The sequence below is a fragment of the Hibiscus syriacus genome, unplaced genomic scaffold (genome assembly GCF_006381635.1).
Source record: "Hibiscus syriacus cultivar Baekdansim isolate YM2019G1 unplaced genomic scaffold, ASM638163v2 tig00006992_pilon, whole genome shotgun sequence".
NCBI classification, from domain to species: domain Eukaryota; kingdom Viridiplantae; phylum Streptophyta; class Magnoliopsida; order Malvales; family Malvaceae; genus Hibiscus; species Hibiscus syriacus.
In genome coordinates this window covers 110,011-124,616 of record NW_024062121.1, presented here as the reverse complement: position 1 = coordinate 124,616, position 14,606 = coordinate 110,011, and the positions used below count along the sequence as shown (strand labels likewise).

Sequence of the window (14,606 nt, the reverse complement as noted above, 5' to 3'; positions counted from 1 at the left end):
CTAAACCTTAAATACATGAAAGTCTTAATGTATTTTTAAAAAAAATCAATACATAAATGTTAATATTATTAATAATTAATTTTTTTTAATAATAAAATCTTAATATATTATATTTTCGAGCTGCTCACGAGATTTTCGAGTCGAATATTAAGTAGCTCGTTTCGGCTCGTTAAGAATTCGAGTTTAGCTCGAGCTCGAGTCGAGTCCATTTGATCCGAGTATTTATCGAGCCTTGACCAAATTAATCTCGAATAACTCGCGATTTGTCTCGCCTCATTTACGGCCCTAACGGCAAACAAGGCGTAGTGGAGAATTTATCTACCCAACAAGAAAGTGAATCCGGTTGGAGTCCAATCACTTCTTCAAAAATTCATTTAAGTCTCTAAGCTAATAACCTCGCAAGAACTATGTAAGCGCAGGGGTGAAAGTACCACAGTAGTCCCGGTACTAGGTGGTTAATTGCATTTTGGTTCTACTAAAAAATGAGTAAAGGCTTAATTAGAAAATAAGTGCCCAAAATACCCTTTTTCCAAAATGGTGCCTAAACTTTTTTAATTCATTCAGGTGTCTAACGTTACAAACGTTGTCACTTTTTCAATTCATATAGGTGTCTAACGTTACAAACGTTGTCACTTTAGGTGTCCCGGTCATAAGGGCCGTTAAAACCCCCCGTTAAATGACATGTGTCACATTCTAATAATTTTAAAATTTTTATTAAAAAACACTAATTTCCCTTAAATTACAAAAAAACACCAAATACCTAAAAATTCCAAATCCTTAACCCTAACCTTACCTCCCTTACTGGCCATGGCAACCGACGCCGTCCTTACTATCTCCCTAGTCGGATAACGTCGCCCTTGTTGTCGAGATGGTCGTCAAGGTCGCATGGAGTCGTAGTTGAGATTGTTTATTGTGGGCTTTGTTCATCACAATTTAGGTTAACTATCTGCTGTTATGGTGGCTTTTCGTTGGGTAAATGGTCGTCGGTGGAGGTGCGATCGGTTGAAGGTTCGATCGATAACAATGATAGCAAGGATGATGATCAACATGTGTATAAGGATTAGATTTAAATATTATAATAATTTAACTTTCACAATGTTGAAAAGGAAAAAAGCTATTTGATATTAATATTTAGATAATTATTCCGTGTACAGATAATTAAATAAAATATTCTAAAAGTGGATTGTAATACTTATACTATATATATAGTTAATTTTAATTTATTTTTAATATAATTGAAAACACATAAAAACAATAAATTTTGATCTGATTTTTTATTATTATTACATGCAATAATAATCTTTAATATTTTAACAATTCAACCTTTATCTTTTATATTCTTCCCATCATGTTGAGATCCAATCTAATACTTTTTATTTATTATTTTCTAACACAATAATTAATACATATATTATACTTGTATTAAATAACAATAAACTGAAAAACGATTTTTTTTTATTTCAATAAAATAAAAATATTTAATTATTTATTTGATAAAAATAATTTTTAGGGTAAAGTATACAAATGATCCCTAGACTATAACATGATGTTTTGTTGAGTCCCACAACTATTAGAAGTTACAAAATGATCACACAAATTTAAGATATTGTTTTATTGAGTCTCTTAATTATTAAATGTTACAAATGATCACCTAATTATTTATATATTTCAAATCCAACATTTTTCGTTAAAAAATTGATTGCAATATGAGTTTGAAGTAAATTGATGGTTCAACAAAGCAACGTCTTATAATCGATGATCATTTTATAAATTTTAGTAGTGAAGACTCAACAAATTAATATTTAAAACAAAATAATATTTTAAAATAAAAATAAATTCAATCGGTCATTTACATATTTATCGGAAAGTGTTTGAGAATTAACTAGATTGAAGTGCTCTGTATATAAAACCTTCCATTTTCCTTCGATAATTTCCTTAAAACCATTTCCTATGCCATAGAATTTCATGGCTCCACAACGTTTACTGCTCCTTTTCATCTTCCTCTTCTATTTCTCTTCCTCCCCATCCTACGCTCGCTTCATCACCGGCCTTTCTTCACCAACCGATCTCGTTTCCGATTGGATTTCCACCGTCAAAACCCCACCGTACCTCCTCCTCAAACCTCTAGTTGCGGCGGAGGAAGCGTGTAAACTCTCTCTCTCGTTCTTTCTCTCCCTCACGCCGAGAGGCTTAAAACAAGCCTCAACGCCGGCTACCAACCATCGGCGTTACCCTCACTCCCTCACGATCGGTGTCAACCGACCGACGAAGACTTAAACAACATAAAAAGGGCCCCCGATGTCCGCTCATCACTCACAAACCAAGCCCCGAAAATCACACTCCAAACATCGACCTTTCGGCCGAAACTCCCAGACCTCCGCCGGTCACCAACAACCGGCGTTGCTTAACCGTAGGTCGTCTCCTTGCACGCCGCCCACGGCTCAACGGTGACTACTCCCTATGCCACAAACGACCCGAATATATGAATTAGAAACTCGACCAGACCCGAAATAATTAAAAAATATTTTTATTCAATATATAAATAAGTTACCAAAAGATTGATGAGGGTGGTATGGTCAAATTTCAATTCCCTCCAACAAGGGAATTGAATTACATCCATTATTGGATGGAATTCACTTTTCCTCATTTGATGGAAAGTTGAAGTCATGAGGGATTCCAATTCCCTTGTAAAACTTGAACCAAACATGGGAAAGTGGTGGAATTGAATTCTAATTCCCCCAATTCCAAGGGATTCCATCCAACCAAACGTCACCCAAGTGTCTGGTCAAAAGTTTTTTTTTTCCATATTTCCGGGGGTCAAAAAGGGAGACTGGATACAAAATGGTTGGGGTTATTATTAGGGATGGGCATGGAACCGAACCCGACGGGTTTCGATTCGATCAGGTTGAGTTTTTTTTAAAAAAAATTTGGGTTCCGGTTAGGTCGGGTTGGATTTTTTAAAGGTGATATCCGGGTCGGATTCAGTTTAGGATGAAAAATATTCAACTTGAAAAAAATATAATTTTATCTTATATATTTAGGAATAATTACAATAATATCTTTCTATATATTATTTTTTAATTAAATCACTATTTTTATTGAATAAAAATAATATTTTTATTATTTCGGGTCGGGTCGGGTTCAGATTTTATCTAAAAAATTGGGTCGGGTGGAGGATATATATTTTTCGGGCCGGATCGAGTCTGGTGAAAAATATAAATTTTTTGGCTCAGATCGGATTGACTCAAACTCAACCTAAACTTGACCCATATCCATGCCTAATTATTATACCCCAACTTCTACAATATTATATAGTTTTTTTTCTTTTTATATAATAATAATAAAATAATACATAAAAATAAAATAAAATAAATGGGGTTTACAATAATCATAAATTCCAGAATTTAATTCAAACCTAATACACCAACAATTATATCATTTTCACTTAACTCACTAACTTTCCCATATTTTCAATTTGGTCCTCAAACTTTACCAACTTTCTAAAATAGTTCAATTGCACATTCTAACATCAAATTCAATATTCAAACATTAAATTCCAATATAGTACAACAACTAGAACAATTTTACATCAACCCCATAATTTTTCATAAATTATGAATAAGTCCCTAAACTTGTACAATTTATAAATTGGTCTAAACAACATTATAAAGCTTTTAGAACCTTCCAAATATGATTTCTTAGCTTAGGTAAATTTTTCATAATTTTCCCTAATTTTCTTCTTTAGACCGAACACCTAAGTTTAGGGATTTCATGATTTCCGACTTGATTCAAGCATAAATTCAACTTCTAAACAACATTTCAAAGCTTCTACAATCAAACTCCTAACATAATTTATCAAATTCACAACTGTCTCAAAACCCTAGGTAAAGATCGAATCAAATTCACAACTGTCTCGATCAACAAGTTAACATCCAACTAAAATTGCTATTAATTTTTTAACGAAAAAAGACAAATTTAGAACACAATGAATCGTCAAGTGACCATTTTATAACTTTTAATACTCAGAGGACTTAAAAATCATCTTATAGTCGAGAGATCATTTTATAACTTTTAATAGTTAAAAGACTTAATAAAACACTCTATAGTCAAAGAACCATTTATGTACTTTACCCTATTAAAATTGAAATTTTAAAATTTAACATCACTACAAGACACATAATATCATTAAAAATTCGCTTTTGATTAAAAAAATCCTTCATCGCTTCATGAATAATCCCCTATAAATTGAGTTCAATAATTTGACACTTACAATATTTGATATCAATTTCGTTATATTCAAAATGAATATCAAATACGAATATATGAATATGCATTCAACATAAATTTATTCATATTTATTTTTTAAAAAAAGTTTATATATTTGAAAACATATTCTCAAATCCATATCCGAATATATCAAATCAGGACTCAGAAATAACCATATTATAGAATAATCCCATAGTTCTTCATTTGGGAGTTTTAGATCACAAATGTGTATTATAATACAAGCTCAGAGACTACTTCCAACAGGATTATGATTTTTAACAGGTATCAAACTCTTTCAAACATCATTCGACCAAATTTCCATATGAATTTGGCATTGAGTAGCTTACATTGCATAAATTGCTATTTTATGAGCGCAAATGATTCCGCCCGTCGTCATGCACCGCTTGCATATAAACGGGTCCATTCCTTTGCTGCAAAGGGTCACAGAAATCATGAACAGTTGATCAGCGAATCAATATCATCATTGATTTTAGTTGAATTAGGCGACCCCAACGACCTAAGATTGCAAGTATAGATTTTACCTGTCTCGACGGCTTCAACCTCGTTTGTTTTCCAGTGCTTAGCAATATTTTCAGAGAGCGGATCATCGGGATTTGGAGCACTCAAAAGTGCTTGGATGCTGAAGTAATGATATTACGTCAGTTTAGTATCGTAACACTCAAGTTATAATGTCATAAATAAAGATAATGTCTCCAATGCAAGCACGAACGAAACCATTTCTGACGTAGTAATATGTGTTATAAATTGCTGATAAGTGTTCCTGGGGGAGGGGAAACAACAAGAATATGCAGTGTAGGAAAAAAATATTCGATTTCAATTTTACTTATAAAACCCAATTTTCCAAAAGAAAAAAATGGCAATATGAAAACATGTAATAAAGAATTTTCAGCAGAGTTGATGTATTCAAGATCATGTAACCCACATTGGTTTACATCGATAGAAATACATATTACGGAGACTTAAAATACCTCAAAAGTACAGTTCGGATCTGGAGAGCTGGACTCCATTTGTCTTTGAGAATATCAAGGCATATTCTCCCCAGCTGCAAGAATGTTTAACCCTTAGAGCCAAAATGTTACATCTTTCACACCATATATTAAGGACAAAAGAAGGAACAGGTGCCAACCTTATCAATGTTAGGATGATATATCCTTGTAAGAAACCGAACCTGTTACACCAAATTGGTTAAGGTAGGCAAAATACAAAATATTTCGAAAAGGATGTCACCAATGGACTTCAGAAAGCTTCCAATAATAGAAAACAATAAATTGATGCTGAATTCCAACCACTGTTAGTTGGCAAATCTATTAATATACTACACTTGTGATTCACTAGTACAAGAGAACCAAATGGTAAGTTGCAAACTTAAGGACATAAATGAAGTGCCTACCATATATAAATAAATATAGATAAAAAGATGTTGTGAGAGGAAGAGCGAGCATTCAAAATCATTTTACCATGTATCAACAAAAAAAAAGCAGGTTTACTACAACACCGATCAACAAACAATTGAACATATGAAGATAGAGTAAGACTTAACAAGCCAAAGGAATCACCAAGTAAAAAAAAACAGATTTCTCTATAGTGCAAACTACAACATTCTAAATCATATTGAGATCCCTATAAGTAACAATTTTTTCAGATGAAGCCAAGGAATACTGTGCATCCAAGGACCAGCAATTGACCTTACAAGCGATATATGCAGATACGGGAAATCATGCTAGTTCTAAGAATGACTCAAAGTCGAGTACCTTGGGAGCAGCCATGGGATATTCTTCGGGCAAAAATAATTCCAACTTGAAAACCCCACCTAAAATCTCAAACAAGAAAAGGTGTCAAATCCTATACACAGTAACACAAGTGCCAAAAGAATTACATAATGTAAAAAAATAAAAAGAAAAAAAAGAGGGATATTAAAAACAACATTCAACAACCAGACCAAGCACCATATAAGACTGGAAAAGCATTTGACACAAGTCTCAAGACCGAAAACATCAGACCATTTTCCCCTTTAGAAGATTGGGAAACCAACAAAAAAAAGAAAAGAAATCAAACAATCGAAAACCATTTCATCAAATGCTTTCCAAATTCAACCATATAGAAATCATTTTAATGACAGATAATCAGCATTGGTGCCCCTCCTTATGGTTTAAATCAACTGTAAAATATTACAGTTCAAAAGCAAAAATATTTCCAACCAATTAGAAGGAAAAATCAATTACCTTCATATGGAGACTGTGTGGGACCAAGGATCATCACATTGAAATATCGCATATTATCCTCAGAAGGAGAAGCACTAATTCCCGGAGCTATCATAATATAAAAGAAATTAAAAAACCTATCTTATTCCAAAAAAAAAGTTTAACTTACTAATCAAAAGTCAACAATAATTTCTATAAAAGAAAAAGAAAAGGCAAGGAAAAAGCAAAGTGGTTACCAGGTTCACTGAGGAGACGCTGAGTTTCCTGTTTAGATCAAAGATGAAGAAACCCAAATTAAAGGACGAAAAAAAAAGCTCACACACAAGAAAGGAAAATCTTTTCTTCAATCTCAGAAAACGATCTTAAAATAATTAGCAAAGGGCTTAATACATCAAAACCCATTAAAAACTCCAGTTGCAAAACCTAACGCTGTAAGTGCAAAATAATAATAATAAAATAATAATATAGTAAAAGAACAAAGATTTTCTTCAGGGTTCTCGGGAAACAAAAAATCGGAGAAAACAAGAAGGACCGAAGAAAGATCGAAAGAGTAACCTTGATGATTCTTCGAGGGAGATTACTATTGGCCATTGGCAAGCTTCGATGGATTAATCAAAAGGGGAAGGGGAAAAAGAAATTAGGGTATTGAGGATCGGGAGATGGAGAGAGAAAAATCGAGAATAAAAGCAGAGGAAAGAAAAAGATCTTAACTTGCGGTATGCGATGCATTATTATGATGTTTAGATGTAAGGGTAAACTACCTAAATGATCACTAAAGTACAAATAAAGTTTTCTTTTTATATTAAAGTTTTAAAAGTGATAAAATGATCACTATATTATCGAAAAGTAACAAAATAATTATTATGTTGTTAAGCGTTTCATTATTATTATTATTATTATATAATTAGAGGGCATGTTTAAATTTTTAGAATTATAATAGATAATTATTTTGAAGAGATGTAATTTTTTTATTTATATACTTTGTACGATTTATGTGGCAAAGATGAGTTTTGTAGGGATGCTTTTTTTGGGATAAAAACAATTAATTTTATTCAGGAAATATCCCAAATAACAATAAAGATTTATAATCACAATAGAAAATTAAGCATATAATTAGGAAAATTTCCTATGAAACAAAACTAACAACTTAAGATCGCATAAAGGAACATACAAGTTAAGATTGAAAATCTAACTAAGAAACTCAAACAAAGATATATACAAACATATATGATTGCATCGGCAAACGAACTACAAAAGGGATTAAACTATAGAAAGACCATCGACAAACCGTAAATCAGACTCGAGTGATGTGAAAAGCCATTCATGAATGCAAATCGGCTATCCAAATCCAATCTGATGGTCAAAAGAATAGAAGATCAACAAGATATCAGATAAGCGTCATCTTGATCAGTCGTAACGATGTTAAATCAAAATTTAAAAAAAAGATAAATGAAAAAACGACCAAACAACTGAAAACATGCTAAAAAGCATAAGACGTGCCATAAAGCAGATGAAAATGTCGGATCAACAAAGATGAACAAAGATGAAAATAAAAAAAACAAAATAAAATAAAATAGAGATACAATATATAAAAGAAAAAAACAATAAAAAATATCGATGATCGACAATCAAAATTAAAGTTGGTGCCGTCGTCGATCAATAAAGATGAAAAAAAGACAAGTGGCACACTACTAAGAGAAAATTAGGTTTTTTCAATAATTAATCAGATTTCTTCATTCATAAATTTTGTAGGGATATTAATAAAGTGTGTTTTTTTTTTATTTCTAAATTTCTAACAAATGATATATAAATTATAATTCGATTAAATTTTGGAAAGAATTTATTGTTACTTGGTAATAATGCTTCAAAATATATTTTAAGTGGTAGTATTTTCAATTAAACTAACGTGATTATAAAATAGTATTTATTCTAATTATTTTCAATAATTTAAAAATAAACACTCAATCTCTCATATTGTAATGAGAAAATAACCTCAGTGACAAAAAATGCCTTATAATATACGATTTTAACCAACTTTTTCCGGATTTGCCAAAATGACCAACAAAATCGCAATGCGGTCGCTAATTCGCAACGCGATCTCCATTATCGCAAATTCGCGTTGCATTTCGCGTTGCGATAGTTGAAAATCGCGTTGCGATGGTCTACAGTGTCGTTGTGATTTTCCCAATTCGCAATGCGAATAAGTAAATCGCAACGCGAATTGGGAAAATCGCAACGCGATACTGACTATCGCAACGCGATACTGACTATCGCAATGCGATAATACAAAATCGCAACGAGATTCTGACTTTCGCAACGCGATACTGACTTTCGCAACGCGATTCTGACTTTCGCAACGCGATAATACATAATCGCAATGCGATTTTCAAAGTGCCATTAGTATCCTGACCAAGTATTTTATTTTTAAATTCCAAACACGAATATTAATATATTGGAACACTGAACCGTCCACAGTATATCCCGTAATCGCAACTCATAACCTAAAACCTAAAATCACAACTCAGTCCCATCTCCATCTCTCACTCTCTCACCCATCTCCGACGAAGTTCGTCCCCATCTCCGGCGAAATCCGTCTATCTCCATCTCTCAGAGCCACCCTCACAATCAGAAATGGAAAATCAACCAAATCAACCAACGAGGGTTAGTTTTTTTAATTATTTTCTTTTTGAAATTTTTGCATTATTATTAGGTTTTTCATATTGAAATTGATGATAAGTTTACTGGCAATTTCAATAATAGATTAACCATTTCACTTAGATTGCTTATTAAATCAACCGAGAATCGCAACGCGAAATGAAAATCGAAACGACAAAATCGCAACGCGATTTTAGTTTCGCGTTGCGATTCTCTCGTTGCGATAGTCAAATTCGCGTTGCGATAGTCATTTTCGTGTTGCGATTTTCATTTTCAGAAACTATTCTTCTTCTGCAAATTGAAACTTGAATGAATTGCATTACTTCAACCAAAAAACAAAGACAAATACGAAATTCACAGTGTTGCAAATTTAAGTTTGAAGAATAAACTACTACTCTTTATGTTTATTATTGTTTTTGGTATATCTTCACAGTGTAGTTTTTGGTATATCTAACTTAGTATGTTTATTGTTTTTGTAGAACTTTTATTCGGCTCAATTGACCTTAAGAAATAAAGTCAGCCTGGCCAAAACAATTGCGTCGAAGCTTTCACCTGCACAAAGAAAAATGTTTGAGGATACATGCTTCGGGCCATGGCTGAAAGTACAACATCCCGGTGGAGATGCGATGTTGACACACCTGTTTCTTCAAACCATGACTAGCGATCTACCAGAGACTATACAACGTCGTGATGAAGAGATATGGTTTGATTTTCCACCGACGTATACGTGTTTTGGGCGGGAGGAGTTTTGCTTAATCACCGATCTACGCTTCGGACACGATGATGTAGGTCGGTACACTAGACACATTACCCGCCCATCATGGCTATCCCGGGTTTTTCCTGAGCTGGAGAGGCCGAATCTACACGTAGAAGACCTGACAAGATTGTTGAATAAGAAAGATGGTTTTACTCGGATGGATGACGTCGACGTTGTCCGAGTATGCCTTCTAATACTTTTGCATGCCGGCTTTTTAGGCAGAGAGGCCAGACAACCTATTCCGAATGATCTAATCAAATTGGTAGAAGACCTAAATGCGTGGAACCTGTTTCCGTGGGGCTCGTATTTATGGAAAGCTACATGGAATAAGTTATCGTCTGCCTTGGATGATCGAAAAAGTTTGCATGTCGATGGTTCCAAATACACTTTGACAGGCTTTATTTGGGCCTTTAAGGTAAGAATTTTTATATGATGTTTCCAAAATTATAAGTAATTATTTAACAATTACTAATGTTTGTTATTATATTGTTTGTAGATTTGGATATTTGAGGCCTTTCCCGCCATGAAGACATATGCAATAAAAACTTCAAATGATATTCCCAGGGCTATTTCCTGGAAGAGGAAACGGACCTTGCAATGGGAAGATTTACTACGGTATACGACAATAAATAATGTAAGTTAACATAAATACTACCATATGTTTATAAACAAGTTATTACTAGTACACGTTTAACTTTGTTTGAGCTTTTATATTGTTAGGAGGCCAACACTCCTCTCCAGAGGCTGACACCCACGGAAGCTGAGCTTGCCACTGATTGGTGGCAAGCTAGTAAGCGTTTTTTTGATGGAACGGATGATGAGCAGCCTCCACTTCGGGAGCCATCACCTCGCCCAGAGCTATCACCTCACCCAGAGCCATCATCTGATCGACCCGACTATACACCTCCACAACGACAGCCATCACCTATTCTGTCACATCATCGAGCCTCTTCTCCACCATCACCGCAAGATAAGCGACCGGCAAAGATGCCACGACGTTTATCTCCCTGCTCTCCACCTCCACGGGATGAGTTAGGGGAGTTACGTGATGAGGTCAATGCCTTGCGTGAGGAGGTCGGTACTTTACGCAAAGACGATGGTGCATGGCATGTTGAGGTGTCTACATTACGCGGTGAGGTAGCCGCTCTACGTGAGATGGTAGCATCGTTGCAGAATGAGGTTCATACTCTACGCAACGAGGTAAGTTTAAGATTTTTCATAGTTAACTTGATGATAAATTTACTCGTAATTTCACTTAGATTAACCATTTCACTTAGATTGCTTAATAAATTCATTCGGTTGCTGCAAATACTGCTAAACTGTTTTTGTTAGTATTTGTTTTTGGTTTTGTTTTTGTCTTTTGGTTGAAGTAATGCAATCCATTTAAGTTTCAATTTGCAGAAGAAGAATAGTTTACTTTCGCAACACGAAAATGACTATCGCAACGCGGAAATGGCTATCGCAATGCAAAATGAAAATCGCAACGACAAAATCGCAATGCGAAATGAAAATCGCAACGACAAAATCGCAACGCGAAATGAAAATCGCAATGCGATTTGTGTTTCGCGTTGCGATTTTGTCGTTGCGATTTTCATTTCGCATTGCGATTTTGTCGTTGCGATTTTCATTTCGCATTGCGATAGCCATTTCCGCGTTGCGATAGTCATTTTCGCGTTGCGATTTTAAGTTTCGTGTTGCGAAAGTAAACTATTCTTCTTCTTGAATGTTTATATATGTTGTCCTTTTAAATGTTTATATAAGTGCTTACTTCTGGAATGTTATCTGAGCATTTTGTGAACTATGATAGAATAATGACTTGGGTGACTACAATGCTAGTTTGAAACATATTTGTCTTTGTTTAATATCATGTCTGTTTATTTACTGATTTATGTATTAATTTTTTTTAGCGGCCCGATAAGGTGGATGCTTTACGTCGGGTTTTCCTTGCACGACGGAGTTCACGCATCAGACGGCGTGGACGTGCTATTACGTCTCCGTTCACCCCAATGGTGCGAAGACTCCGCAAGAAGAAGCCCGACTCACCGGTCATCCCTCAAGAGTCCCCTCCAATCGTTCAAGAGGCCCCTATCCTCCCTCAAGAGTCCCCCCCACCGTTCAAGAGGCCACTGTCATCGTTGAAGAGGTCCCTCTCACCATTCCAGAGCCCGATTCACATGGGGTAATATATCGAAGTATTGAGAAACCCCCACCGGTTCCGGACATGATGGATGAGAGTTGGTTCTCGTATGAGTTACCAGCTAGTACTCTTCCGGTATCTGAAGTGGAGAGGAGACAACTACCGGAAACAATTGTGGATAATACCCTTTGGGCTAAGACCGCAGTTGATTTTTATCTACATGAGCGGAGCCAAGGGTGTTACACTGATATCAGCAAACTCAACGATGAAATGTTTTTGTTGCTTGATCGGTCTTGGTGGGGTGTGCTATTAGGGGTTGAAGACAGTGGCTATTTGGATGGGGAGGTAAGTCTTATATTTGTCTTATATATGATTTTGATTAATTTTTTTAAAAATTAATGTAATTCACTAATATATGTATTTTTTTGTAAAACAGCATATCGATGCGTGGGTGTCACGTCTACTAATAATAAGGAAGCTTAGGAAAAATAAAAAAAAAATCGTGATATACAATAATGCCGGCGGCTTTTCACGCAGTTCACTTGAAGAATCAACGAGATGAATCATTTTCGTTGGGCAATGGACAAGCTAAACTTTATCCTGCATGGTGGGAGGTCGATAAGGTTAGTGTTTATTTTTTAAATTTTTTAAAGGTGTTCATAAATAAATGCGCAAATAAATGAATTATTACTTATGATTGCAGGTGTTTTATCCCTGTTTTGGAACGTCGTCACTGGCTTCTCGTCCAACTTCAGCTCCCATCCCTGAAGATAATAGTGTATGACAGCATGATCAATTACATATCACTGTCTGATTTGAGAGATATTATCAAGGGATGGAGCTCTCATTTGGCTAAATTCTTGGATGGGATTAATTATTGGACTCATTCTAGACACAAGAAGCCAAAGAAGTTCAATGTCACAGTTGTCAGAGACGAGACCGCGCCACAGCAATCGTCGGGAGCCAGAGGGGATTGTGGTCCTCTCGTATGCATGTGCTTGGCGCGTTTGACGACGGGAAGCACAGAGTTTTTACTTCCCACCGATAGAGATAGAGCTGTAGTAGGCTTGTGGTTTCGGCATTATATGGCTAGAGCAATATATTCGAGACGCTTCCTACCTGCATCCGCGTTATGAAAGTGTCCATTGTTAATTGGTAAGTCAAATGCAAGTTTTGTTAACATATATACTCCTTTTGGTTTGAAAATGTTTGGTTAAGTACCTAGAATTCAATAATTTGTTGTTTGTAGGTTTTAGATGTGTAGTAAGTCTTGTTTGAGCAAATGTTTGGTTTCTGCAGGTTAATCCTTAAGTGAGCTGCGTGAAATGGATGTACGGGGTCACAAAGTTGTTGATTCATTGATTCAATAATTGATGAAGAAATAAGAATTATTATTATTTTTTGATTGTTTAATTGATTTGTAAATGTTGATTTGTTTAATTGATGTGTACATAATTCTTATTTGTGCTTGTTTAATTGATTGAAATGTAATAGTTGATTTGTTGATTTTCAATCTGCATTATGTTGAAGGCAAAACAGACTATCGCAACACGAAACTGACTATCGCAACGAGAGAATCGCAATACGAAATGAAAATCGCAATGCGAAATGAAAATCGCAACGAGAAAATCGCAATGCGATTTTCATTTCGCATTGCGATTTTCTCGTTGCGATAGCCATTTCGCGTTGCGATAGTCAAATGAATGTCTAATAAGTGATAACAACTGAACAGATCATAGCAATGTTCAAACTCAAGTTACTAATACATGCCTAACTGAAAATGTTAAAAGTGCACACATAAAATACACATAATACAAAGTTTGCATTTAAAAATCACCTAAGTTAACGGTCCCAAAAGGTAAAGCCGATTGTGATTGGGATTTTGAAGATGATTTGTAAATGTTGATTTGTTTAATTGATGTGTACATAATTCTTATTTGTGCTTGTTTAATTGATTGAAATGTAATAGTTTATTTGTTGATTTCAATATGCATTATGTTGAAGGCAAAACAGACTATCGCAACACGAAACTGACTATCGCAACGAGAGAATCGCAATGTGAAATAAAAATCGCAACGAGAAAATCGCAATGCGATTTTCTCGTTGCGATAGCCATTTCGCGTTGCGATAGTCAAATGAATGTCTAATAAGTGATAACAACTGAACAGATCATAGCAATGTTCAAACTCAAGTTACTAATACATGCCTAACTGAAAATGTTAAAAGTGCACACATAAAATACACATAATACAAAGTTTGCATTTAAAAATCACCTAAGTTAACGGTCCCAAAAGGTGAAGCCGATTGTGATTGGGATTTTGAAGATGATTGCGATTTTGATTGCCTTTTGCTTGACACCATATGAGCTTTGGATTTTGATGAGGATCCATATTTTGGTAGAGGAAAAGATGATTGTGATGGCACTAGTGAACCACATGTCAACCTTGTATGACCACTTTCCTTGCACCGACTACATGTCGATCTCTTCTTCTCTTCACCCTTAGACGGTATACGATCGTGACTTTTTGGTCGGCCAGGTAGCCTTCTGTCCATGGTTGGTGGCAAAACT

General features: G+C 34.9%; 1 protein-coding gene and 1 long non-coding RNA gene across 3 annotated transcripts; one reads left to right on the top strand and one right to left on the bottom strand.

Moving 5' to 3' along the window:
* Positions 1–4,416: 4,416 nt before the first annotated feature.
* Positions 4,417–7,189, bottom strand: LOC120201133 (ubiquitin-conjugating enzyme E2 36-like). Of its 2 annotated transcripts, XM_039201798.1 has the most exons (8): positions 7,044–7,189; positions 6,725–6,752; positions 6,510–6,596; positions 6,039–6,097; positions 5,414–5,455; positions 5,256–5,329; positions 4,809–4,906; positions 4,417–4,697 (listed from the first exon to the last, which is right to left on the bottom strand). In XM_039201798.1, exons 1-8 carry the CDS (start codon positions 7,077–7,079, stop codon positions 4,660–4,662), a joined length of 462 nt encoding a protein of 153 aa, XP_039057729.1. In that variant the 5' UTR covers positions 7,080–7,189; the 3' UTR covers positions 4,417–4,659. The 2 variants fall into 2 exon arrangements, with proteins under 2 accessions (XP_039057729.1, XP_039057730.1); XM_039201799.1 differs by lacking the exon at positions 5,414–5,455.
* LOC120201135 lies at positions 5,989–6,273 on the top strand. The gene is made up of 2 exons (XR_005523626.1): positions 5,989–6,119; positions 6,196–6,273. It is a non-coding gene; the product is annotated as an uncharacterized LOC120201135 (long non-coding RNA).
* Positions 7,190–14,606: the final 7,417 nt, after the last annotated feature.

Bases quoted from the DNA above. Each gene is read 5' to 3' on its own strand.
- LOC120201133 (XM_039201798.1), bottom strand. From the start codon at position 7,079: ATGGCCAATAGTAATCTCCCTCGAAGAATCATCAAG. The intron at 6,597-6,724 runs GTAACCACTTTG...ATATTATGATAG, and splicing joins GCGTCTCCTCAGTGAACCTG to CTCCGGGAATTAGTGCTTCT. The intron at 4,907-5,255 runs GTATTTTAAGTC...TCATTACTTCAG, and splicing joins ATCCGAACTGTACTTTTGAG to CATCCAAGCACTTTTGAGTG.